This window comes from Nipponia nippon, unplaced genomic scaffold, assembly GCF_047370975.1.
Source record: "Nipponia nippon isolate SJK-2023a ecotype South Korea unplaced genomic scaffold, ASM4737097v1 scaffold_6, whole genome shotgun sequence".
Lineage (NCBI taxonomy): Eukaryota > Metazoa > Chordata > Aves > Pelecaniformes > Threskiornithidae > Nipponia > Nipponia nippon.
This window is the reverse complement of record NW_028262380.1, coordinates 65,735,499-65,763,489: the sequence shown is the minus strand read 5'-3', so window position 1 is coordinate 65,763,489 and position 27,991 is coordinate 65,735,499. Positions and strand designations below refer to the sequence as shown.

The 27,991-nt window shown below is 40.2% G+C and overlaps 1 protein-coding gene across 5 annotated transcripts in view; it reads right to left on the bottom strand.

The window, feature by feature from the left end:
• WDFY3 (WD repeat and FYVE domain containing 3) overlaps positions 1–27,991 on the bottom strand; it is a 178,687-nt gene that overhangs the window by 86,011 nt on the left and 64,685 nt on the right. For all 5 annotated transcript variants that reach the window (XM_087736668.1, XM_087736672.1, XM_087736671.1 and 2 more), the window contains 8 exons: positions 19,658–19,767; positions 18,441–18,602; positions 16,356–16,548; positions 12,954–13,140; positions 9,867–10,033; positions 6,505–6,972; positions 5,012–5,110; positions 1,150–1,343 (listed from right to left, as the gene is read on the bottom strand). In XM_087736668.1, coding sequence (XP_087592794.1) covers positions 1,150–1,343; positions 5,012–5,110; positions 6,505–6,972; positions 9,867–10,033; positions 12,954–13,140; positions 16,356–16,548; positions 18,441–18,602; positions 19,658–19,767 — 1,580 coding nt within the window. The remainder of the gene's footprint in view (positions 1–1,149; positions 1,344–5,011; positions 5,111–6,504; positions 6,973–9,866; positions 10,034–12,953; positions 13,141–16,355; positions 16,549–18,440; positions 18,603–19,657; positions 19,768–27,991) is intronic.

Here is a 27,991-nt window from a genome sequence, read left to right as displayed (position 1 = left end):
CAGAAGATGGGTAGTGAAATAGTTAGACTGTCATTCCTTTGAAGGCAGTATCTCATTTCCTGCCAAACCTAGGCAAACAGTAAGGGACACATCACTGCACCATTCTAGGCTGTCAGTTCCATAACCAAAACTTCTGAAAATAGCACCGATGTAAGACAAATACAACAGGTCAGATGAAGGACAGAAACCCTGACTTTGGATGGTAGATCCATTGGGGAGCTGCAATATCCTTTCTCTCCCCTTACATATCGTAAATGAGATGCTCAAAACTGACCGAAGACCTTAACAGACAAAATGTGTCAAATGAATCATTTAATTATTAGCTTTCCTTTCTGTCTTTTGGAATAATATGAAGCTGCTCATTTGCCAGAGAAATATTACAGCTCCTTTTAACAGAGATGAACCTAGATGTCTCAGAGTTCTCTCTGGTAAGACTCATTTACTTATTACTACTTGCCTCAGCTTTTCTACCCTAAAATAACAGCATTATGTCAATTTACAAAAATAACATTAGCTATTTTGAGAAGAAATTGTGCATCCAGATTAGCAGCCAAAAAACCTAATATGATAGAGAACAGATGAGAGTCTTCTCTCTTCCTCCTCCACTCACAGCCTTACGTTCCTACCTTTCCGCTATTTTGCTTAAGCAAGCAAGTTCTTCGGCTTTATCTTCTACTATGGTCACTATGATTTACATTTATATTAACTAATTCAGCATTTATAACTAAGAAATCGGTAAAATAAAGTAGGTCTGCCACAGGAGAACACAAGCCAGCACTGAAAATAAACTTACGTATTACATGCTTGCTTTTTCCCCCCCATGTATTCTTATTATTTTTAACTGAATAATACTCCACCAAGGAAGATTATCGTAACTGTAGAACCTAATTTTCTATCCACTGAGGCTGACTACAAGTGATGATGCTAAAAACACATACCCACTCACTAGCCTTCGTCTCCGATTCTGAAACTTGCCATGGACAGATGGAAGAAAATAAAAACCATGCATCAAATGTACACGCTTCAACTCCAGCAACAATCTACATTCAGTACCTAAATATCACCCATCCAATCCAATTCCCTTCTCAGTGTTTTCTTTTTTTAAAAAAGTGGCTTAGGAGCAAGAGTCCTGAGCAGTACTTCATTTACCCTTAAGATGTCCGTTTTCAGCTGCAGTTCCGTAGGTGGAGCCGAGTGCATCAGTCCCAACAAAGTGCCCATATCATCTTCTCCACTAGGTGATAACACCAACTGCTGGATGATCATCAGGGCATGCTGTCGGCACTGGGGATACTTCACTATGTTGTGCACGCATCTTGCGCCACCAAACTCCCTGAAAATACCTACTCAGAAAGGGGTGGGGAGGGGAATAAACGCATAAGGAGTATGAAAAATACAATCAGTAACAAATAATGACAACAACAACAACAAAACATGAAAGGTGTTTATTTTCATTTCTACAGACTGAATGGCAGGGTTTTAGCCCTATGGATGTTTAATGACTTACCACTATTTTCCCTCTCCTACCACAAATAAAAATATAACTTGAACAATATTCTTCTGACAATATTTTTCACTAAAGGTGCTGACTATGAGGATGCAAGTCAATTCTAAGAATTTCCTCAATAATTCTGTTACTCCAACATTAGTTATTCTTTTCATGCTAGAGCTCAAAGAGTCACAGGATGAAACATAGAAAAAAATACAGCAAACCCTCCATCTTCAGTGAAGACTATATGTTGGTTTGGTTAGGGATAGTGTTTATATTACATTTAGTTCATTGCCAAAAATATAACTAGGCTGCTTCTGGACAAGACAAGCAAACTAGGAGCACTGTTTCAGAAGTGATTCCATCTATCCACAAGATTTGTAAGATTCTGCAGAAATTTTCTTGTGGCAAGACCTATCTCTGTAGAGATAAAGCTTAAGTCAAATAATGGTTCTCAAGCTTACCGGATGCTCAGAAGAACACATAGAGCAACATAAACTGAAAATTAAATGAAAATTGATTCTGAAAACACCATTAAAAAAACCCTGGAAGATACATGGCACATATAATGTGTGTTTAGTACAGTGTCAGCACCTAGAGTACTGCCCTATGTTAATTACTGAGGATGAAAACAGAGTAGGGAAACGGATCAATGTTGCATTACTGCATCAAAAGGGATCGTTTTCCTTGTGACCGCAAACTAAAAGAACAGTTTAAATGACAAAGTTCAGGATTAACGAGCTAGTCAGGACAATGTTTATTCCCTCTAATGTACATACACAAACCTTAGTCCCACTATCCATTTCCGATTTCCCGCCTTCTGCTTTCTCTGACGTTCTTTGGATGAGATATGGGCTTGGACGAGGCAAAATGAGAGGCCTCAGACCCTGAGACAGTTAAGCTGGTTGCATCCCTTTACAGGCAAAGTGCATCTCCTCGGTGGTCAGGTCTCTTGTTTTGAGAGAGACTGAGGAAACATTTTATACTTCTCCCACTCTTGGTCTCGATTCTCGACTATCCAGTGAACCTGTCTGGGTCTGGACACCCAAATGTCTTGTTTGAAATTCAGTTATCAGTTATGCAATATTCAGGAAACCTTATCAGAGATACTCGTTTAAGATCAGAAACCAAGCTTTGAGTGTGGTATAAAGCACTGCAAGGCTGCATAATGCCTATTTATGCCTCTCTGTGATGACCTAAAACCCCTGCTGGCCTCTGGATACAGTGCCACTGGGCTCACATCCCAGACATGCTGCACACACAGCAACCACAACTTCTTTCAGAAATGGTTTCTTAACTCCTCCTGTACAACTCCGTCATACTCCCGAACTTGGAGAGCTACTGATGAAATGAGGCCCTTGAACTCTCCAGGAGTCCTCAAAAACAACATCTGTGGCGTCATCCCCCAGTCCTGATGCATTTTATGCTACCCTCTGTTGCTTCTCTGGTGGATATGCAGAGATTAACTCAGTACTGAAAAGTAGCAATGAGGTGCTGACAGCTGCTTCAAGCTTCCTAGGTGAGGTCAGGAATGCCATTTAGCAGCAGCCAAGGATTTGTCACAAGTCAGGTGGACACTACCACGGTCAGATCATAATCCATACCTCACAGGAGCAAGGCTCAGGTACCCCAGACCCTGATGCCACACAGGTACATGTAGTCCAGTCCTGTGAACCAAGACCTGCCGCTTCTAAAATATGAGGCGGTTCCAGTCCTTCAGAGATGTTATCATCACATACTTACACCACCTCCTCTCATTCATCCTTAGAAATCAAACAATCCTGAGGTTTTTTTGGTTTGGTTGTGTTTTTTTTTCCCCAATTTCTCCTTATATGGAAGCCCTCACATGTACCTGCGTGCCACCCCTTTCTGACTCATTTCTAATTCTGCCTTTTCTTACATGGCAAAACCAAAGCTGAGCGATAGATGTACAAGTGTGTAATTCATTCATGCAATTCATCTGTAACCTGTACCAATTCCTCTCTAAAACCTCCTTATTTCAGCCTAGTTCACTTGCTTCTTGGTTCATCATTGAGCAGATTCATCTAGTAAATCAAAGATCATTTTTTTCCTTTCCATTGACAGAAGAGAGCTTGGTGGACAAAAGGGAAGTGGCAAAGGAGACACATCTCGGCTTCAGCAAAGCTTCTGGCAGCATCATCCACAGCCTTCTCACAAGCCACCTGACAAAATGGTCTAAACAAAATCATGACAGCCTGAATGCATAACTAATTGAAACATCAGCTTGGAGTAACCTCTGCTTCGCTGTTTGAAAAAGGACATGCCACTGGGGTTTATCTCGAGTACCATGAATAATGCTTTTCCTGATGGAATGAAGAACTTATCAAGTACGCGGACAAAGCCGAGCTGGCAGATGCTGCAAATGCTCAGTAGGAAGAATTCAAAAGCCATCTTTGAAAGTAGTTTGAAACCACAAGCTGAAACGCAACTGAGCTTGAAAACAAGCGCAACAGTGAAATGGCATAGACAACACAGGAGGTTACTCCAACACTGGGCCTAAATTTAAATAAAAAAATTTGCCCAGGCAAGAGCAGAAAAAAAACCAAGTTACAAGCTTTACACCATTAGCCCAGGAACTAATGTTTAAACAGTGAGCTGTCAACCAAGCTGGACAATTTTCAGCGTTTCATTCTTAAGCATTTGTCACAGACTGTAGTTTCTTCTACTTAAATGAAAACAAAAACAAAAACAGAAGTGAGAAAACACCAGTCAGAATTGAGAAAAAAAAAACCAACCAAAAAACACAAAACCTGCTGAAATAAGGATGTTTCATGGCCTCCAAGGCCAGAAACTTCCTGGTTTCTCAGGGTGGTGTCTGTTTCCCCCCACCTGCTCATTTTCTTCATCTAATAGAACAGATGAAAAGCATTTTAAAACAGTTATTATTCTCTCTCAATCTGTTATTAGTAAAAGCTGTCTGTGAGAGCTTGCAATATGAGATACACATACTGTCTATTTTGATGTTGCTAATTCTTGGCTAATGAAGCATAATAGAAACCTGCCTGATTTAGAAAAGGACGCTCATAACAGAGCCCTATTTATACATACTGACTGGGAATATGCCTTTAAAAATAAAATGCCGTCTTTCACTAAAGATGCAAGCATTTTTAATCACATTTAAGCAGACATGACACTGTCAACAGCAAACTACATGTCTAATTAAATGCTTAAATCTTCTGGTACACAACACGTGTTACAAGCCCTACTACAAATTATTATAGTGTTTTTGGAGAGTGATGGGGTGTGGTGGTTGCCTTCAGGTAAACAATAGCAAAGAAACTCAAGATAAAAAGAATCCACTATCTTGTACTTTATTTTATGCACTCTAGTTTACGCTGTTTATTCTCTCTTCTGGAAAAACTTGGCAAGGGAAAAAGTATATTTCAGTGTGTTCAATTACTTGCCTGAAGATAGAAAGTCAAAACTTTCTTTGCTTGCTTTCAGGCATGATTTTCTGAGTTAGTTTTTTATAAATATTTTGACAGCCGTCTCTCTACTTACCTGCATTTGTGTTTGATCCTTGTAGTAGTACTGTCAAGGTCTCCATAACCAATAAAGCCAGCTGCTTTTGGTCCTCAAATGAACTGTTTCTTGAATCCCCTGAAAAATAATTTCAGAAGCCAAAGTCATAGTAAAAATCACTCTTCTCTAAGATGCTTCTTGGTACTTTCCGCCAACACTTTTACTTCTTTGCTTCCCCAGAGAACATGCAGCCTAACCATATTCCAAAGCAAATTAAGACTTAGTCTACACATGCATTCCTGGGAAAACTTAACTATGAATCATTTGAAAAGGTAATTTATAAAGACAAGAATTTAAACAGAAGCTTTTGAGCACTGTGAGCTCAGTGGCTGACACTGCAGCTGTATGTGTAGTTTCATATCCCCAACTTTTGTTTCTTGAAGCCACAAAACCATACCACAGTTGAAGACTAACAGGATCTGTTCTTGTTCAGTATTCAGAAATTCCACACAAAAGCACAAAACTACATTCACATAATTACAGTAAATGTGCTGATGATTCAACAGCTGTAACAGACGAACCAAGACTGCAAGTGGCATCTTAAACACAGATTAGCACTCCAGAAAACACCATTTTTTAAAATGGCTAATAAGAAGCAAGCCACAACACAAGGGCAGGTGCACCCAGGTAGCACCCTAATCAGATGACAGCTTGGTCCATTTACTTAGAAGAATGTGAGAACTGCTGTGTTTTTCAATGGAGTTCCTAGTCAACTGCTACTGCTCACTAACAAAGCTTCAGACAATAAACCCAGGTGAAACATCCAACAATTATGATTAAAAAATAAGTGTCACTGATGCACACTAACTCGATTGCAGTTTGAATAAAGAATGTAAAAAAAAAAAATCCGTGTGTACGTATGCACGTATGGCACTTGGCAGCGTATGCTTCACAGGCTAAGCAGCTATGTAGCTTATCTCTGAGATGTTCAATTCTGGAGATAACTTAATTTTTAAAACTTTGGGGTTTATAAACGCTCTTAGAAAAATGTAGACCCAACGTACAAAAAAGTCTGCAAACTTGAATACATACTCCTATTAAGAGCTCACATATGCACTCTATAGTATTTTTGAAAGCTAGGGCTAAACACAATGAAATGCCCAAGTACCTTTTGTGAGGAAGAGCATAGATACTATGTGCTGCTCCTTCACTTGCTCTTTTCATGTTAAGTAACAAATATTAAACCAATACATAAAAAAAACCCCACACAAAAGCAACATTTAAAAAGGAAAATATGAACTCCTGCTATTTTGCATTCATACAGCATCTTTCATTAAAGCTTGCCTTGAGCTTCTCGCAGGATAAGAGAGAAGTAATTCCAATGAGCTTTTCAGATGGCACAGCAGCCCCTAGCAGAACTCAGCCTTTGAGATACATGTTCAGACTCTCTCGTTCCTACTCGTAAGTGCTAGCCTCCACCGTTCCCAGCTAAAAAAAGATATGTGTTAGTAAAATGGAGGAGCACACCCTACCTTGATCATTCAGTGCCTGAGTGGGATCTTTCAGAAGGGCTGCATATTTATGAAGAAGATTTACCATCACCTCCAGAAGTCCCACTTCCCTGAAGACATCCTTAAAGATGTAGTCATGACGTGTGAACTTAAGGAGTGTCTTCATGGCAATGATGCTACACTGAAATGAAGCACTGGATTTTAAAAGGATGCTCACGCTGATCAGTTCTTTACAGGGTATGTAATTCAAGCTGAAGACAACAAATTCCAGCATCTCAAAGTATTTGGTCTGCACTTCTGGAAGTTTAGGAATTTTCTCTGCAAACTGAGACAACGTGTGCTGTGATTCCAAAATGAAGTAGTTGGCATTGTCTGCCATATAAATATTCGTGATGGCATCAAGGATGATTTGTGCTAGATAGCTGGTTTTTGCTCTCAAAAATGCGTTCTGGAGGACCGAAAATGCTTGAATATTCCTCACACTGTGACCTAAATCAGGAAACAAAGTGGGATGGGAGGAAAAAGGAAAGTTCTTAAGTGTCATAAACAATGAGTACACTTATTAATAATGATCCATGCATTTTAATAAGTGTGAATAAAATAACAGTATATGTCACGTATAATAAATTTTTTTATTAAAACTGACTCTTCAAAAAAGCCTCTGCACAATCACTTACATTGCAAATCCTACAATCTACTGTTCACTAAGATGGCATCTTCATCTTTGAAAGTAAGTGTTTACATAAGCAGCTAAATCAAAGACCACTTCTTTAAAATAGGTAAGTAAGCTGACCTATTGTTAAAATGTGCAACAGGATACAGTTCTAGAGACAAAACAAAGCCTGCCTGTCATCTACCTAGGCTGTAAGAAAACTCATTACAGCAACAGTAACCTGTTCTGATTCCGTAATGCAGAACGCAACGCTGTCCCCTACAAGTATTCGGCAGGCTAAGTTTAGAGCAACAGCCATCTGTATCCCCTCACTCCACAGAGCAAAAAGCAATGACAAATCCTCGTCAGCTGGGTTCAAAGCTAGACAAAATGCATGGCCTCCAAACTATCCTCTTGCTTCCACTCTTACGGCAATCGCCTGTGAGAAGGAGAGCGCTATGCGTGGAGAAACTCCACAGGGCAGCGTAAGGCCGGCAGTTGCCTTCCTGCCGTGGGGAGGCTGCTTTTGCTCAGGTCTGGACTAACTGGCGTGAACGACCGTACTGGAATCGGAAGGTGGCACGGGGCTGGCTTTGGGAATCAGGCCTGGGAATAAGAAAGCTTTGGCAGGGTCCAGTACTGTTAACAACTGGGGAATTAAAACAAAAGGAAAGAGTTGTAAAGCGTAAGATAGCTATAATATTAGCACACAAAGACTTCACATCTTTAAAAGCTTGGTCAAATTTCTTCTTCTGAATACCTTCAATTTGAATAAAGTCTCATTCATTTAGCCAAAGAATGCATCATTTATGAGTGCTCCCTGTGGACCCCAGAATTTTCTATAGGCAGATATTATTCTACTGAAAAGATGCCTCAAAGCCAACTTTTTTAAACTTCCATAGTAACAGTACAAGTCGTAGTGGACAAATCCCATGATACAGAAAAAACAACTAATGGTAAAAATTATTAAAGAAAAAAAGCCAATCAAGAGCAACAACTTGAAACGCATTCTAAACAAAGCATTTAGGATGCTCTAATAATAAAACCTTATCTTCAAGCAAGCTATAAGTAAACCATTAACCTGATTTAAAAACCCTTTCATAAACAAAGAATCCTGATTTATTACCTATGCTCTGTGGAATGCTACTCTCTTAATTGTTTATAAACTAAGTTGTCCAATTTAAAAGTAAATTCAAGTCTCTTCGTGTCTAGCCTCACCACCTTCCCTGCCAGTATTTCTCCAGAAGGCAACAGAAAACTTCCTTGAAAACTAACATGGAACAATTTCACAAACTGGAAGAATATTCATGTTACATTATAAGTCACACTCATTTGTTTCTAAAAGGACATTTTTACATGCTTTCTTTACAATGAAAAATGTTGAAAAGGAAATTTAGAGCTTATTAAATGTGACAGGAACATAGGTAGTGACAGATACAACTATTTATATTCTAATTTAGTATCAACAGCTGTTCCAGGCAATCAAGCAGATTAATAAATTATCTTTGATTATTACAAGGACCCCTGAAGAAACCAAATCTTAAGCAGCTCTTCAGAGTTCAAGAACTAAAAAGATTTAAATAAAAGCAATTAAGAAAACGAGCTAACACGGTCCTCATAAAAAGACAACTTGCCAACGTACTGAAAAGCAGGTAAAAGGAACTGAGAGATGTCGTGACAAATACCAGAAAATTAAATAAAAGAATTCCTTCAGAAATTGCGATAGGTCATGGTTCTCTCATGATATTGTATCAGAAAAGCTGATTAGCTTAAGGAAAAATTAGCACGTTATTATGAAAACATGGAGAAATTAAGCTCTGAGTGTGACTACCACCTTCTTTCTCTATTTAGTGCAAAGGGAAACCAATTTCCATGAACAATGAACTCTCTCAATACCAGAGAAAGGAAGACATTATCCAAGGAACCCAGATATACAACAGAAACAGTGGAAGCAAATCCATCAGTCTATAAATCTATAAATGTAACCCTATCACAAAAATTTTTCTTGTATCCCTGGTATTAATAAATCCCATAAAAAGTCCAAGTAACAAACTAGCTCCATGGTCACTATAAAATTCCAAACCCCTTAGTTACATACAAGACTTACCTGAATTTTAAGTTTATCCACAGGATGTAAAAAATAAGTTTATTTTTATAAAAGCCTTTCCCCCCCTCAGATTTTCTTAACCTTATCTCCGTATCATAATTGACTGTGGTTGCAAGCACACCACAGATTTCACCACTCTGTGAACACTGGTGATGAAACAACAGATTTCAGCTCACAAGTTACACTTGCCTAAGCTGACGAAAGCTAACAGAAAGCAAATCGGGGCGGGGGGGGCAGGAATCAAACCAGCACATCAGCCTTTCACATCAGATTAGTAAGAGCAGCTTAAAACACCATAAATCAAATCAGTGCATCTCTTCATTATGATAATGTCTTTAAATGTCCAAGTAGAAACTGTCAGCTTTGCAGCAAGAGATGTTTGACTCAGCCTTTAGTCCTGAAAGACAAAAGCCCTATACTTTCTTCTTTGGGTACCAACCCCAAAACAGAACCTTTGAGACCAACAGAACTAAGTATTTGATATACAACCTTAGTTAAAGAACCTAGACTCAATTGCAAATGTTTTGTGTAGTATACAGCTTCTCTGTATTTTGTTGTTTACATTAAAACAAACAAACAAACAAACAAAGAAAAACCACAGAGAGAGAAAGAAAGCAGACTCACCTTTGCCTGCAGGCTGTGGGACTGCAAATCCAGGTAGTAGGAAAGGTACTCCAGTGGTAACACCAACTGGCTTTAATTCATTGACACCGTATGTTGTTAAGGAAGTTATCAAATTAACCAAGTCCTTCAAAGCATCCTTAGATTCAGCCTCTTTTGCCTGTTCTAATCTAAAGAAAATATAATAGATCAAGTTAGCAGCACTAGTTTATTTCAACTTAAATCACTTTAATAAGGTATCCTTCCATTTTACTCTATTAATTTAGAGACCACACTTCTGCCCTGTTCCTGCAGTATTTTACATGTTCACTGTTCCTATTTTGCACCACTAAGTCAGTCAAACATAATTGGATTTATGAGAGCATATATTTATTTGCCATAGAAATTCACCTCATAAACCTTTCCTTGAACTCAATAGTCTGCTAAAAAGCAGCACAGACATGAAAATTACTTTCAAAATCCTCTTACAAACACGAAGCTACTGGGTATGAAAATACCTAGATAGTCCATCATTAAATAAATCCATAATTAATTTGCTAGATTATATCTGCCACTTTGAGAGTTAATACTTTATGCTAATGAAACAGCATCTTGGTAGAAGTCTAACTTAGAAGCACACAATGAAGCATCTTCATTAGAACTACGGACACTTACCTTTGAACGCAAGCAGATGGAAATGCGAACATCCCATTCCAACCACTGTTTCCCGCCAGCAACACGCCATCAGACCAAACCCTTCAAACTGACTCCTAACCCTAGAACAGTCCTCATTTTCCTTCTACTTCACCAAAAAATTAAACCACGTTTAATTACTTGCTAACTCTATAGTCTCTATGGATCTTGGGAGAAAGCTGGGGACCACAATCTCCTATTCGCTCATGCAATGTGAGCTATGCTTTTCTTGCTGACAAGTGACTGCGGGAGCCCTTAGAAGCAGCTCATTCTGCATCCTCCATCATCATCTCAGTCAGACACGCAGCTGAACCTCCTTCAAAGAGCCATTACAGAAGCACTTCGCTCACCTATTGCCATTCTACTAATCCTCCACATGCCCTGCCCTTTCACATCATCAAGGAGAAACTACATACTCGCTGCTTTGGTCCTCACAGATGCCCTGCAATTTCTTATTAAGTCACCTTCTTCACACGCCCTTCTGCATTACCAGCTCCAAAGCCTTTCTTCTTTATAGCTTGACGCCCGGGGTCCAGATTTCATACCCCCACGTGACAGCCGTCTTCACAAGAGTGCGACGGAGCTGAACAAGTCTCTGTCAGTAGGTTTGAGCCAAAACATGTCCAGGGAGAATACGTTACTGTTGTTCACCACTGACCAATACATACGCTTGTCCAAGATGATCATTTTTTGAAACAAACTATGTTTTGATTTGAAGATCAAATAAACTAAAACTTATAAGAAACAGCAAGAGATATGGCCATCAAAACAGCAGTCATGTTTTGAACCACCTTCCATCTCCTCTACAATACACAAATTGCTAACAAATACACCACATGTCGGTGTGCACTGTTCACCTTATCCCAGGCATTTCTGCAAGAGTCTTAGTAAGTTTTCTAGAGCCACCCTGGGAAGAAGTGAGGACAGTGCATTCCTACGCTTTTAACCTTTACTGACGTCAACTGAAGAACCGATGTGCTCTCCTTCTTCAATCAGACATGCAAACCTCTAGTCTTCCTATACCTCTTCCAGGCATCTTCCATTCTTTGATTTAAAGGACGAGCAAGCTCAGGAGAGAGTTTGTTTAAAACCCTTGATCTACAGAGGATCGCTTTTGTACCTGAAAATGAAATTGCTAATGACGGCGCGTTCCTCAAATTCCACCTAAACTCTGGCTGACTGTTTCTGGAAAGCAGCTGAGTTTGAATTACATTGCTTCGAATTAACGTGTTAGTAAATATAACATACTCAAAGCCACCATTTATACTACAAGAACAACAACAATTCCTTAATAGGTGTTTGAGCTTTTGTGGTACTGAAGATAACTTATGAATAATTTTAACTGCGATTAAGAATTTCAAATGCCATGTCTATGTCTGGTATCCATTTAAAACAAACAAACAAAAACCCGAAAACATACTATGTAGTAGAAAATTTAGTTCAAATATTTGGGTGCCAACACCTAGCATCCCAGCACCCAAAATGAATGGCTTGAAAGAGGGAGATGACAACATTAACACTTCTCATTAATGGCCATTACAGCACTGTTTCTAAGCATCTTTGACCCAAGTTCACTTGATAAGGTGTACACTCAGACATCACTTCCCAGTTTCTGTCTTGGATTTGTAAAACACATATATTTCAACAGCTAATTGTGCTTCTCCAGAGCTTCATATCCAAACAAAGCAACAGAGACTGACCATAGATTTTTCACAAATAATACAGCAGACTCTAATTTACCAACTGAGAAAGAAAAGAATGATGTTTCTTTCATGGAAATAAATAAAATCATGGCTGGATCATACATCCAAGTTTTGTCTGGGAAGGCATTTTCATTACCCTATTTTGTGATGCATTAGTAGGGTAGCAGTACCTTTAATAAAAAATACAAATGACAAAAAATACATATATACACTGATTCCCTAGTAATATGAGAGTACTCTCCAGCACTCTGGCATTAGAGCTTAAGTACACAAATGTTTCTTCAATACTAAGTAGCATGTCTTCAATACTAAGTAGCATGCACCACATTTACATACATGATTTTTCATTACGATAGTATGTTAAAAGAAAACAAACAAAAAACCCATCAAACCCAAAAATGACTAGTTGCAGTCAAAATTTTATTTTCTGAATTCTTTCTAAATTTTTAGTACCAGTTGTGTTTAAGCATCTGCTTTCTTAGCATATACAGAAACATTTAGTAATAAACCATTACCAATGAATAAAAAGTTAAACAATGTAGTTTCATAAATGGAGAGAAGCACATAATTTCATGTTTTGGTCCTAATATCTTCATTTCACAATAACCTATAATCACTTACTTGTTCAAACCTATTCACCTATTCTTTATTAAGAAATCTTTTCAAAAAAAGCTTACAGTTATCTGTCTGCATTCCTTCAAGCACTTTTCCATACCTGAGGAGGAGGTCACAGAGAAAGTTGTATCCTTGCCATATCCTAAAATCATCCAACAACGTTTGGGATACATCACTGGAGTCTTTGAGAAAACAAGAAAGTCCAGCAAACATCTCAACTATTTCTAGGGGAGAAAGGTCATCAGACTGCTGCATGTTCTGAACACACGTGGACAAACACTCCTTTTCTGAAAAGAATCGCAATTAAGAAATTTAGGATTTTACTGACATTAATCACAGCAAGAAGAACAACTAGTACAAGAATCACGGCAATAAGGTAACTGTTATTTAACTATCTCTTATCACATAACATTTAATATCACAGAGCACCTGAAGACGAGTAGGATTCTCAGGTGGCTTTGGATCTGAACCCTAACCTCTTTTTGCCAACCTCTTCCTCCCTTTTATAATCTTTGCTCCTGTAAGGAGGAGACTGTGTAGACAAAGACTGTTTTTTACCTAAAAAGTTTGACCCGATAACCCAGCAGAATAAAAAGACAAATATGGCAACTGTAAATAATTCTAAAACATCTTTTTTTCTTTTAAAACACAGTTATAGAAAGCACTGACTTAAACTGTTACTGATGTTAGGTAGAACCCTACACATGACCCTCTACCCCATGTCTTCTTATTGCTACTCTGGTTAGCATTTCTTTGGCTGGTGTATTTGCTTGCCCAATAAAACTTGATCGAAGAGAAACAGCTTGTCTCGTTCTGCATACCCCCCACACTCCATCAGTTCATTGGTCAGTTGCAAAAAGCTTTCCCAGTTCTGTAGTCAGATTTTAGGTTGCACTCCTGTTTTCAAGATGCTCCCTTCAGTTATCTGCTATTTTAACTTTGCAGCATGCACAAGACAGGTGCAAATCTTGCTAGCTAGACTGGTAACAAAATTTCCTAGAGATCAAATCAAAGGATGAGACAGTGAAAGGATGCTCCTTTGCATATGCTAAAACGTCTTAGCTCTTTTCCTGAATATGAGATGAGCCTCTTGACACATGTTATCTCTTACATCAGGTTTATTTTTTTATCAACAAGCGAGAGGGAATGCCGACTGGTTTTCTTTTTATTTCACTTTTTAAAGAACCTAGAGTATCTTTTGATATGCTAGCCTCACTCCTTGTGGATCAAGCAAATAAAGAAGCTGTAACGGTAGTAGCTGCAATATGCCAAACACACTCAAAACTCAGTTAGTTTCTTTGTTGCACTTCATAATGTTTTCACATATACACATACACCTTTTACATTCATCAAAAACTCACCAGAAGGCTGTTACAGATGCAGGCAAAATACCTATCACCTTTTAAGTCCTATCTGAAAATACTTAACTGATGACTATTCTGTGCTCACAAGTCATACTGTACATTCACATCTTTCTGACTGGAATTGGAAACAGTCACACTGCTAGCACAAGAAAAAACACAGACTGAAATTTTCTGTGAAGTATGTGGGAGCAGGGTGACATATTGCATAAACTGACAAAATGGTTTTGTGGAGCCTTGTAACTACTTGCTTTCCAGGGTGTGAGGAAACTGTGGGTTTCTTTTTTTTCCAGTAGGTGTACAGTGCTAAAATATATAATAAGGATGTTACTTCACGTCAACAGTCATTCCAATTTAAAAACTACAAATGCTTCTATGTGGGCCTACAGTCTAAAAGCCCTATATAAATATTAGACACATATTCCACCAAATGTCCTACCTCAAATTCTACATACCTAAACACCCACGCTGTTTTAAATTAATGCAACACAAGTATTTCATATGCAAAGCCGCTCCCGGGCAGCTAATATCCTGTCCAACACTGGTTTTCATCTCACTTTGCTCTTGCAAATTCTTTGTCATGAACAAGCTTGGCAGCTGTCCTTGCTAAGCAGACCGTGACCAGTCCCTTGTAAAGATACATGATGAATAAAGTACTTCTTATATTAGCTACCAGCTGTAACCAGCTACAGAAATATCCCTGTATGCTACAGTTTCCATACCTGAAACAGTCAGGATGCTGTTTGTCTCAAAAAAGGACAGGAGATAAAATGGAATGGTTCTGGCTGCTTCAGTCATTTGGTGGCTTGCAGGCTAGATTAAGCCCATGCGATGATTTTATTTTGGCCCTCAGGATGCACAAAATCTACAATCTAAAATCTGTATGGCAAGGTGAGGAAGAGAAGGGCCCGGCAGAAGAAACACAGGCTAGCTGAACAGTCAGCAATCTCGTCAGCCAGCTGACAGGGAAAATGTAGGGGTTGCAAACCCATCCAGCCGCCAGGCTCTTTCCAGCTGTGTCCCAAAAGCTCCAGAAGAGGTTGTGACACAGGTGCTAGGACAGGCTACACGTAAGCTTCCTAGAAACATCAGCACTGAGAGACTGCCTCCTTTGCGCAGAGGCTTGGGTCTCAACCAAGCGGAGGAGAGTCTCCCTCTCCTACGGACAACGTCCTTGGGTTGGGGACCCCACAGGGAAGCTGGGCTGGACCACAGAGGAGGAAGCCAGCTGGCTGTTCCAACGTGCCATCAATAAGCACTTGGAGGTTCGCACTCAAGTGTTTCTCTGCCCATATGCCATGCTCCCTCAAGGGTTTCCTAGTGCCTGTTATTACCCAGGTCTTGCCGTTATCAGGGTATGCCAGTCCCCGATGCCCTGGATAGCGGAGAGCACATTGCAAATCAGTGGTGGTTACAACAGTCTGACCCAGCCTCTTCCCGCAAAAGCAAGAGGTCTCGGAGAAAGAACCTTCTCCCAGCATACCCAAATTAGCTCTCCCTGATTTGCGTAATGCACCGGTATTTACTACATGGGCTTCTAATAGCTCAAACCGCGTCAGCAAAACACATGGAGCTGGTGCCTCTTCCTGCGGCTTCCTCAGATGTCTCTACACTGTTATTGCCAGCTAGGGTGGTACCCAAACAAGCAGCTGTGAACAGGACACTGCTAGCTTGCCTCAAGCCTCTGTGAGGAGCTGCTGCTGCTAACTCAAACACAGGACAGAAAACAACTAACTCCCATTAAAAATTAGCACTTGCAGCAAAAGTGACAAACCTATGCATCTTCCCAGTGACTACTTTTCAATACAGGCAGTTACTAAAGTTGCTGAAAGTCTTTCTTTTTGGTTAGCATAAACTCTACACCAAAACGTGAGAAGAAACTCCGTCTTCCAATGTTAACTTGAAATATGGACTCAGCTACTAACACCTCTCTCGTGACTACACAAGTGCTCTGAAATTTTACCTGTATGTAAATGCCTACATGTCCAAAAAAAAAAAAAAAACCCAACAAAAAAAACAACAAAAAACCAAAAGCCTGTAAACTTCCCTTCATCTATTATTTTCATGCCTATTCCCTAACTAAGAGAACTATGAAAGAAGAACAGAAAAAACAATAAATAATATTGGATAAAGACACATACCATGAATGTATTTCACTACATTGACACTAAGGCCATGACGCGATATGGTCATTAGTACTTCCCCTGCACTCTTCCTCCAAGGCAGATTATAGGGAGGGCACCATGAGGTTATTGCACTGAATAGAAGCTGGAGATCATCCTTTTGAGCCAGTTCTTCCGCCGGGGACACAAAACTGCACAATTTTACCAGGATCTGAAACAGTAAGTCATTAAACATCTAGCATTAATACCCTGATCATTGTTATTTTTGTCTAGACTTAGTAAAAGGTGGAACATTCTCCCATTTGGCAGACACATTAAAAAAAGGCAATGCGCTGTTTTCTCTGTGTGTTGTTTCTGTAATTTGAATTGAAGACAAGGTTATTCAACACATCGTTATTTCAAGTCCCAGTTCAGTTTAAAATGACTAGCAAAAGATTAGCAGCAGAGTTGAAATCTCTTAGGCTGATACAATGTACTTGTATGGATACCAGGTTATTCCATTCTTGGAGAATCTGCCCGTTACCTAATTTACAGGTGTAAATGCTGCAGTGGGGCAGAGGCTCTGCGAAGCAAACTGTTGTATCCCTTCCTAATGCAGGAAGAAGGCTATCGATATGTTGTCAGCAGAGCAGCATCCATACCATCTTGGCCAAATGAAGACAGCCAAAACAGCATAGCAGGAAAGGATACAGCAACACTGTAGACCTACCTGCATGACTAACTCCTAGATCTGAATTTTCAGGTTCCCTTAAACAAGACAAAATGCAGCCATGCAACCAAAGTTACCACGTTGCGCTCCCTTTTCTGCATGTTTTGAGGACATTGGATGTTCTTTTTGTGTCTTCTGCAGGAAAAGCAGAGGCTCCCTCTTAGAAAACTGCAGGAAGGCTTTGCACAGCTGCCTGTGTCCGGAGGAGGTTTGGAAGCTATCTGAAACCTCACCCATTCCAGCCAGCTCATTTGAGAGCACCACTTTACAGCCCTTGAAGAGGGACAGAAAAGAGCTGAGCTGTAGTATGGGGGTGGGGGTGGGGGGGTGGGGCGCGGACGGGGCGCACGGGGCGGGGGGGGGGGGGAGCGGACGACTCTACGTGGTAACATTAATCATTTATTAACCCTGCTGACTGAAACACAGCAAAGCATTTTCTGAAAGACAGCTCACAGCACACTGTGATTTCTGCTTTGGAAGACAGCCTGTAGTATTAAGACAAAAAAAAGAGGCAAATGGGTATGTTCTCATGTAGTGACTGTTACTGGGCAGACATTGTGGCTAGTAATTATGGGAATAAGGCTTTCATTTTATTTTTGTAGTACAGGTACCAAAATGCCTCTCAAATGTTATACTTGTAAATCTTAACACTGCCTTCAAATCCCTGAAGGATGTGATTGCCGATAGACCTCTATGGTTTTGCATATGTGACTACAATGACCCTACATAGAGACGCATCCAATTTGCACATGGAAACTGGTAGTATGACCATCAACCCCTTTCTAACAGCAACTGTCAGCTCCTTCTAAAAGTTTCATCAGGAGAACATACGGGAATTTTTTTGCAAGATCTCCAGTTGAAACTTCAGAAAGCAGGAGCAGGTCAGATGGAGTCCCTGGTCTCCCGGGATAACTGTAATTGTAACTGCAAGCTCAGATGCTTCATTCCCATGTCTAAATGATGTGTCTCCATATTCTTGGTTTATTTCCATAATTAAAGGGAAAATAGAATATGTTAAATTAATTCATAGATTATCATCAATACTAATGTTTTTTACTGTGTCTATTTCCATCAGTAACAGCCAAAGATACCAAAGACTAGGACCAGTTAGATTAAAACAGAATAATAGTCAACATATTGCTCCTTTTAAGCAGCTGCACAGAAGAGTTGCATGCATTTTTGTGGAGGAGATACTTGCTGAGGACAAAGATCACACAGGGGGTAGAAATTCAACCTCACTGTGCTTGCAGGAAAATCCATCCTACTCTGAGCCATTAGTTTGTGAAGAATCAAGGAAGAGCAAAACCTGGTTCAAGCGAAAAGTTTCTGGACTTTCTCACATGAAGCATTTCTGTTCCTCTTGCAAACTCCATGACCTATTTTACCTTTCTTACCTGTACAAAGACTTTCTGTAGTAGCGCTCGGCGCTCTGCGAGAGGTAGTTCATTCTGTGCTCCTCCAACTACCTCAGGCACATGTGGAAGGTCAAAAAACAGATATAGACATTTAACAAGTGTGGAAGGCACTGACATTGTAGTCATGCAGTCCACAGTTTTCTGGGGAAAAAGAAAATAGAGCAAAAAAACAGTTCAGCATGTTACTATATTCAAAAAGTCACACTCTTGTAATGCAGTTCTTAAATGCTGGTTTTAATTTCTCACACCTTTAGTGAGGTAGGTGTCCACGCTGCAGTACAGATTTACCATCTATTCTTGAACACCTAGCTAAACAGTAACCCTAAAAATAGGACCATAATTTATTTACATGACAATAGCATCTAACAGCCACAGTCCGGAGCAGTCACTACACAGGACAGAAACAACAACTGACAGTCACTGCCGACAGAAGCTTACAAGTTAATTACAAGACCTTCAGCCAAGCCCTCATTAGCTATCCATTCCTTGTAGCAGCAGAAATGGGAGTGGGAGGAGGACTATTCAATTTATACACTCACTTGGCAAGAAGGTATAAGCAGGCATAAGGAGCAAGGTAGTAGAAAACATGAAAGCATCAGTGGGAAGAAAAGACAAATTGGGGTGGAGGCTGGTGACATACTAAACACAGATGAGATGATGTGCTGAATTATAAAGGCAGATTAGAGCAGAAAGAACAAACCACGCAGCTGTCCAGTACACTGCCAGAGATGACTCTCTGATAGAGGGCAGGACCAAAAGCAGAGGCAGTAAAGATTCACGATATCACCCGCTCATCGCTGCTGTTGGCTTTTGCTTTTCGCAACTGCTGCTGCCCTCCTTGAACGAGGAGCCCAGGTTCAAAGCTCAAATGATTTAGGTGCTGTATGTGACATGCATCTCATGGGGCACTAAGCAGCAGCATGCAAGAGAAGCCTTTGGTGAACAGTAAAAGTTGTGTGCATAATTCAAAAGAACATCATAAATTAAAGTTCCAAAACAATGATTTTTGTAGGCAACTGAAACCACAGGGAGCTAAAGCAGAAATTCTGTGGCAGTATAACAGAAAAAGGATCTTAACACAGAAAGCAGAATATAGTTAAAACATCTTGTAGTGCATGTTCATGCAGCTCATTATTTTCTTGCTTCTGTTTTTCCCACCCCACAATTTATTTTTAGCCTTGCTGTTTAAGACTAACCTGTCCTGATGAAGCTAGTAAATTGATTGTGGTGAGCAGCATCCAACCTCTGCTTGCTTCTTCACTTTGATTGACCTCCAGAAACTGGACTATGGCACGACTTGCAGCCTCTGTAGGGGAGCAGTTAAAAAATGCAATAAGAATTCAATGTGATACTCTGCAGAAGGGAACACGTCCTCTCAACAGTCCCGAGCGCTGAGCATGAATTCACCTCTGCAGCACTACTTGAAAAAAAAGGACTAGGCTTAGGCCTACACTCTCCAGGCACACATTCCAGTCTTCCACACGGACTTGACTTTGACACTAGCAAGGCTGCAAAAAGTGTGGTTTTAGGTCATGCATCATCCTTGAAACCAGCAGACAGATTTCAGTAACATGCAGCAACTTTTCGTTGAGTATTTTGGCTTTATCAAATACAACATACTCTTTTCCAGAGACGTGAAGTCACCATCACTTAGTGGTCTCAGTGGGGAAAAGCTGATACTGAATTTCTGAAAAGCACTGCACTGAAACAATAGTGCAGAGGATAATGGGAAAAGATTGGAGGGAAGGAGAGGTGCAGAAAGACAAAAGGAATAAAAAAAAAACAGGCACAAAAAGTAAAATTAAGACTAAGATCAGCAATTACCACATGCCCACCCTACCTTTTTTGAAAAATGAAAACGCTAACAACTTATGGCTAATTCTTATGATCCAGGGACCACTTCTGGACTCAGATGCTAGTCTGTATCAGTCAGAGCCAAAGATAAATATTCAGCCTAGTAAACAAGTTAGCCTCAATAAGTAAATCAACAGAAAATGCAATCCTATTTCACTGCTGTCTGAATACATGCTTACGTTAAGAAATCTATGCCAGTCATGATGACTGTCCGTTACCCCTAAGGGAAATCTAAAACCATTTTTTCTTAATAACTGCATATCAATCATCTTCAGTGCTTTTAGTGTCAACTAGGACAGAAAAGGAAGGTGTATAATATTGCTTAAAAAAGGAATTACAAAGGAATTACTAACAGAGAAATAAATCAGCAACTGAAGAAAAATCAAATTTTAATCTTGGTTTGCTTGCTTCGTCTGCTGTCCAGATTCCCCAGCACATACCTGTGAAGCAGTTTGTTCTAAAATAAATACATTTTATATTTATACTTCTCAAACTTCTAGCACTGACTACACTGAAAAGATAATTTTCTGGAGCACCACACTGTAAACTGAGCTGGACTAGGAAACCTATAAAGTAGGTGATCCTAGATGATGTCCACAGTTATTTGCTTTACATTCCTAACATTAACTTTTCCCGAGACTATCACCATACAGGGCCAAAGCCATCAGCCATCACGTGTACTGGGAATCAACGTAACAAAAATCAAGGTGTAAAGAAACACTCTGATCAACAGGAGGACAGCTGGCAGATGAAGGGAAGTGATTACCCCACTCCACACAGCGCTCATTAGATCACGTGTGGAATGCTGCGTCCAGTTTCGGTCCCAACCCAATACAGGGAAGACAATGACGAAGAGGAGTTCAGGAGTTCAGCTGAGGGCCATCGAGATGTTTGGGGGCTGGAGCACCAACCCCGTGAGGAGAGGCTGAGGAACCAGGGAGAGGGGACAGCCTCAGGGGCACCGAACAGCAGCCCACGGTTGGGGGCAGCTATTGAGAAGTCAGAGCCCAGCTCTTCACAGCCCTGCATGGCTGGAGGGCAAGAGACAACAGGCTTAAATCAAGAGAGGTTCAAACTGCACATAAGGAGAAATTTCCCCCACCCTGAAGACAGAGATGCATCAGAACAGCGCCCAGAGAGGCTGTGCTGTCTCCAGCCTTGAAGGTTTTCAAGACAAGACAGGATCGAGCCCTGCGCAACCTGGTCCCATCTCATGGTTGGTTTGGCTGTAAGCAGGTCGGACAAGAGATCTCTCTTATTCTATGATTTTTCTCTTGCACGGAAAGAGGTCTATTTGATGTCTCACTCGGGGATTTCACTTCACCCACGCTGGTGTCAGTTTCATTCCCTTCCAGTGCAAAGAGGATGTATTTTTCCCTAAAGCCCAGAAACCTTTTTATAGTCATAATCCCACAAAAAAGATAGAGAGACAGATTTAAGGTACAAATCCAGATTTAGTTCACTTGTGCAATGGCTATTTTCCCATGTTTTTGTTTTGCAGCCTTATTTCCATAACAGGTTTTTGTACAAACCACTGGCTTTTCCAGTTCTGGTGCTGAAATAAGGAGAGGAACCTACCAAATCCCTGCATGAGACTGACTGAGATAAAACAAAGCCTGAAATACCAAGGTGAAAAGTAAGGCAATTTTTAAAACTCACACAAATGTGGACATGCAGCAACTTCCCAGCATGCTGACCTGAAGTACCTGGTGGGCACATTGGTTTCCAAAACCATTGCCCGGATGGTTGGGTGTATGAGCAGACCAACTCAGAAAGCACAACAGCCATGCCACAGACATAGTTCCTACAATAGAGGCATACGCAAAGTGCCAGAAATCCTGGCAAAAGGCACTTTCCTAAATTTTGAGTGTCAAGTGTGTCTAAAGCACACACTGCTTCCACAATGACAGTGCCCCACCAGCCCAGCGTTAGGTGCAATTTAGTAGGCCGTTCTTTCTATCTGACCACAGACAGACCTAGGCAATCAGTGTCTCTCTCTCTGACTGTAAGCAGGTACGACTGGTACCAAACAGGGCGTGCACAGTCTCCTTTGGGCATAGTCTCCAAAAGCCACCTGTGGAACACAGAATCTTTTAGTAACCTTTGAAAGCGAGTCTCAGGGGTTAAGTATATGCTTCTGAAAAAGCTGTCATGCTGCTGGCATCCTAAATGGCATAGCAGTTGAACACTATAAATAGCAGTTTCAAAACTGTCAGTCTTAATTAAGCACTACCTAAAACACAGACAGCATTTTAAGTGCAGGAAGAAGTTCTCTTGTCATATGCTCTGAGCAAATTTGATAGCACTATCATTTAAGATTAATCTCTGTCATCATCAGCACCAGTCTTAATTTATTTCTTGTACCTTTCTCCTGGTTTTGAAGTGCTCAAGTCACCTTTTTAATATAGCATCCTCTATGCACCCCACCCAGATGTCCTTAGCCCTTCAACTTCTGCAGAACAAACCACTAAACTAGTCCCACTAGGACTGGGATATGCTAGCTAGTAAAAACAGCAAAAGAGCAAAGAGAAAAAACTAAAAAATAATACGTAAGCATACATAACTTGACAACTGTGCATGTACACATAGGTATAACCACGATTACGTAGTCACCTGGTTAATAAATACAGCAGCGAGATTGTTCAGCATGGATTCAGTATATATGGGATAGAGGCTTGGTGGAATAAAATACTAGAATTTGTTTCATACATAAGAGATAACACGGGTGCTTTGCGTCCTGGACTTTAGAAAAGCAGCAGATGGAAAGCAATGGGATTAGACCCATTCAGATTGCTAGCAAAAAGCAGCGCTGCGTTACAAGCAACTTTATTGCCTACAGCAATAGCACTAAGGACAAATTCAGTACACGAAGCTTTTAGTTAGATGTTCTAGTACCATAAACAGCATATAATAGTGTCATCAGACTTTTGTATAGTTTATTCTTATCTGAGAGTGGAATACTAGTGGAAAAAATACCTGTGCATATGCCAAAGGGGTTGGGAGGGGAGTGGGAGGTATGGGTGGGTGTGTCGGGGGGTGGTGGGGAGCAAGCTGAAGTCAGGGACCCCTTTTCTAATCGAGCCTTCAAGAAGTCTCTGCTTCTCATGGGGAATGCCTGGAAACCACAGTCAGATACCTAGAGTTAAAGAATACGAATCGTTCCAACTGCCTAGGTAGTAAGAGAGAAGTATCAACCCAAACAAAAATGGAATGGCAAAAAGTCTTCCTTCAATCATCAGGAGCAGTGCAGTGCTGTCATCACAAGCCGCAGATACGAAATGACTGATGACTTTGCAGCGTGCAGAAATGGAGGGCTGCTCATCCAAAGATAAACAATTCAACTGTGCCAGCATTTAGCCTCACTAACCCAGCCGATAAAAGAACAGGTTTTCTAGGATCTCTTGGAAAGGCACTATATTGCACTACACTTGCCTTGCATAAAATCCGGTAAAGAGCATCAAAAATAAATTGAAGGTTAACTGAAAGTAACAAGATACAGCAGCTGTTGATCAGAACTGACTCCTGAGGAGTAGCTGAGAGGACAGCCCTCTCAGAGCAATTTCAATAAATTCAAAACAGAATCACCTTGTAAAGCAAAGTCACCCACAGGACAGGAGAAACGTATATGTATATGTATATGTAACGAAAAAAAACAAGACATGTAGTCACTGCATGTGAGATTATTTCCAACATACTCTCTTTTCAACAGAAGAAAAGTTAAACAAACATACCAAAAAAGTCTGAAAGCAATGCCTAAGTCCACTTATTTTAGCAAGAAAGATCCTCAACTCTTCAAAGAGAAACAGACACTACAAGTAACATTATCAGGAAAACTTCAGACTTCATTGTGGGAGGAGGCCGAAAGGCTACTTATTAGTAGAAGATAAGAAGCTTCCTTTAACTACTGTCAGTAACATACCCAAAATGAGATATGCACTTGAACAAATAACACTAACTCTTGTGTATTTAAGGCAAACATAAAATTAGTTCTGCTGATGCGATAAACTGCAACAAAAGTGACCAATAAAAGCAGAGTTTTCACATCAATGGAATTTTAAAAGGAATAAAGGTAGGCATTGTCAGAAGCCAAATACAAACCACTGATGTGGTTTTCTGCAATGGTTAAACATTATGGGGATGAATGTTTACCAATTTGGTCTCCCAAAGTGGTTTGAAGATGAGACAATGATAGTCTTTCAGCAGATCTGTTAGAGAAATGCCTAAAGAGGTTAAAAGCATTTTCACTGGTGAAACAGTTTGAGTAAATCAGTGAAATTAAGAGGAAGAGAAAGAAGGAGTAGGGGGGGATGGACACAGACAGGACAGGGGACCACGCACACGCACACATCACAACATTCAGAGGGTATAAACAGTAACTGAAAATGTGGTTTTCTGGAGGTAGGAGGAATTAGCTGAACAGTCTAGAGGTATGGTAAAAATAAATTTAGCATTAAATAGTAAATACTGAGACAAATACATACAGAGAATGTTGCAAATATGGAATGAAATCAACGAAGCAAGCACCACTAAATTGAATTTAAAAGGTGCATAAAACAGTGATGTACACACACTAGCACACATGAAATGATTAAAAAAGAAAAAACAACCAACGAACCAAACCAACCCCGAACTTTGGAAATTTTGGAAATTGACCTTGAAAGGAGGTTAAAACGTTCCAGCCCTGTGATGAACCCTTTTGCTTTCTCATTCTTCAATTTTCTACCTTTCTGCACAGGTGTCACAGATTTTCCCCACAACCACTTATTCATATTCTGACTGGGGAAGGACCTTCCATGTTGCAGGACTGCCCATCACTAAGGGAATCATTCTGAACCTCCCTGTGATGTCAACTGTTTATACATCCTAATGCATTAAATAATGGGAGCTGTCAGTATGTCATTTGGTGTGCTTGAAATGCAGACAAAGGACTGAGTTAGAAACCAATTTTAGTAAACATGGAGAACCACTGCAGGGTACCAAATCACAGGTTTGCACACCCTCAACTGCTGAAATATGAGAAGCTGTTAAGAGTGAGAGAGAAAGCTGTACTCTGTACTTGCCCTGTTTCTTGCTTTCTGTTTGTTAGTGACCACAGCCGGGAACCCACCGCTCGGTTACACAGGTTCACAGTTTGAACCGGGGAGGACAGCTTTATGCACTTACCTTTAAGTCTGCAATGTCAAACTGTTCAGTAGTTGGGATTTATCATGTACAAGGTACAGGTACTCACTGAAATGATAAACCAAAAGGTAACCAGGCTATTCAGCTCACGGCACCTGTGGCATGGAGAGAGAAGGTCTCCTGCCTACCTGCACACCAGCCGCCTCCACACAGAGGACTTTGGGGACCACACTCCACCGTGTATATCAGCCCAGCTAGACACCTTGAAATGACACACAAGTCCCGCTGGCCGCACCAGAGGGATCGCCTGAACTAACCTTCCCTGCCTTATGCTTATCTTTGTATTGATGTGCCAAAACATGCTTATCCCTGCTGTATGCTTATCTTTGACGATGTGCCAAACACTCTAGACATGCTGTTGAAATATTTGCAAAATCACAAAAGAACCAATTGCATCCAGGGTATGTGTTTTGAAAAATACATGAAATAAAAGTGTTGCTTCCCCTCCAGCATCAGTAGCCAAAGCAGCCATTAGTAGCCACATTTATTCTACCAAGATTCCTGTCCAATACCAAGCTATCCCTGTCCCTTTTTTAAGAAGTCTATCTTCTTCAGCCCTAAGCCAGATACACTTGCTCCCAAAGAAAGGTTCGTTTTGGAACTGAGACTATGCTAGAAATAGATGTTTGAACATACATTTTAGCATAGTACTACCACAACTTTTTGATCCAATTCAGACACAGAATTGGATTTATGTCTGGAAAATTTGGGAGCTAAAAATCTCAAGTATATAGGGCTATCTCAACCATGACCCCACCATCTTCTAAAACAGACTAGATACCCCAGGGCAAGGGAAACCATGCACTAATCCTCATAAATAGGGTTACCGCTGTCATCTGTAAATTATCACTGTTGTACAGCAAAGACTTAAACGCGCAAGATAATTTAACTCAATTTTAACTGCTTCGTTTTTCTTACTCCAAGGTTACATCCATATTAAAGAAACGAGACAGCTGAAACTGTAGTTGAACATGTAACTGAATGCCAATGTTCGGAGACTACTTAAGATAAGGTGCTGGCACAGTTACTACTGAATCACAAAACACTGTTCTGAGAAAACTACTACAGTCTGCCAAGAATAACCGAGATATGCCTCCACGATGGTAGGCATTACTCACATAGCTATTAGCATAAATATTCAAAGGCCTGATGAAAAAAATTGCTCTGTGCTCCATTATGAGATGGGGGGGACGGGGGACGACAGACACAAACCAAACACACACATAAAACCACCACACACACACCCCAAAAAAGGGCAAAACACAACACACCAACACATAAGATTTAATCATACCACATTCCCAACTGCAAAATACTGCCAACGTATTTATCTCTTTAAAGAGAGAAAGTAAGTTCTTGTAAAATTCCTTCCCTTCCGTTAACTATCTAAAGTTGACTTTTGATAATGTTTGTATGGAAAGCTTGTCTCTAAAACAAGCTCCGTAATTTTGTTGATTTAAATGAAGCACTTCACACCATCAGGAATTTGCACTTCGATATTACCAGAGAGATTTCCTGAATATAGTTGTTACTGAAGTTTTTCACTTTTAAACACATGCTAGGAGATATAATTACTTGTTAATAGCCATTAAGATACGCTGTATCTTTTGGTATGGTACACAAAAGGAATGGAAATTTAAAAAAAAAAAAAAAAATGCAAGAGCCTTCACAATCCATAGGCACAATATGATGTCTTTAACGTAGAGCACATTCTAAAAAGCCAAGAATTTCTATTATTTCTTTCAATATTGCAAGAAATATCTATCTAGCTCTAAACAGTTTCACACAAAAGTCTGCAAACTAGAGTTTTAGCAGCTTGTTAACTGGTCATTTCTGGAGAGCGAACTGCAACTCCCTAGTCCCGCCAAGAGTCACAACACAATTGCAGAACACAGACCTCTCGGGCTTTCTTACGTGAGGTCTGAAAAGGGTTTACTGACCAAAGTAATAGCAATCTTGATAACAGAGGAAAAATGACTGCTTTCTGTTTTAATAAAAACATTGGTATTCATTACATTAAAGCTTAGAAAAGTACCAAACTGTCTTATAAGTCACTCTGGTTAAGTTTCCAAGTGGGGTAGAAAGCAAGAAAAGCCCCCAAAACCACCACCACCACCACAATCTACCGCTGACTTGTGAGGTTTCAAGGATGACAAGTGGATTATCTTGGAGCAACAAGCAGAGGTATGGCTTAAGTAATAAACACAAAAATGGCCATTCTTAGCAGAATCCAACTGACTAGCAGGCATAACAGATGTTCCCCAGAAAAAAAGGTCAAATACACCACCATTCTGCCAGCACGGCTGTTGGACATTCATTTCCCCTAAATACCCAAAGAAAAGACATTTTGCGCCTGTTTACCCATAGAGAACAGGTTTTGTCTATGGTATCTGTTTAGCCATCTGGAATGTTTCACTGTTAGTCACTCTACTTAAAACGGAAAGAAATTGTAATTGGCACAGTTTGTGACTCCTGACTTCATGCGTAATAATTTG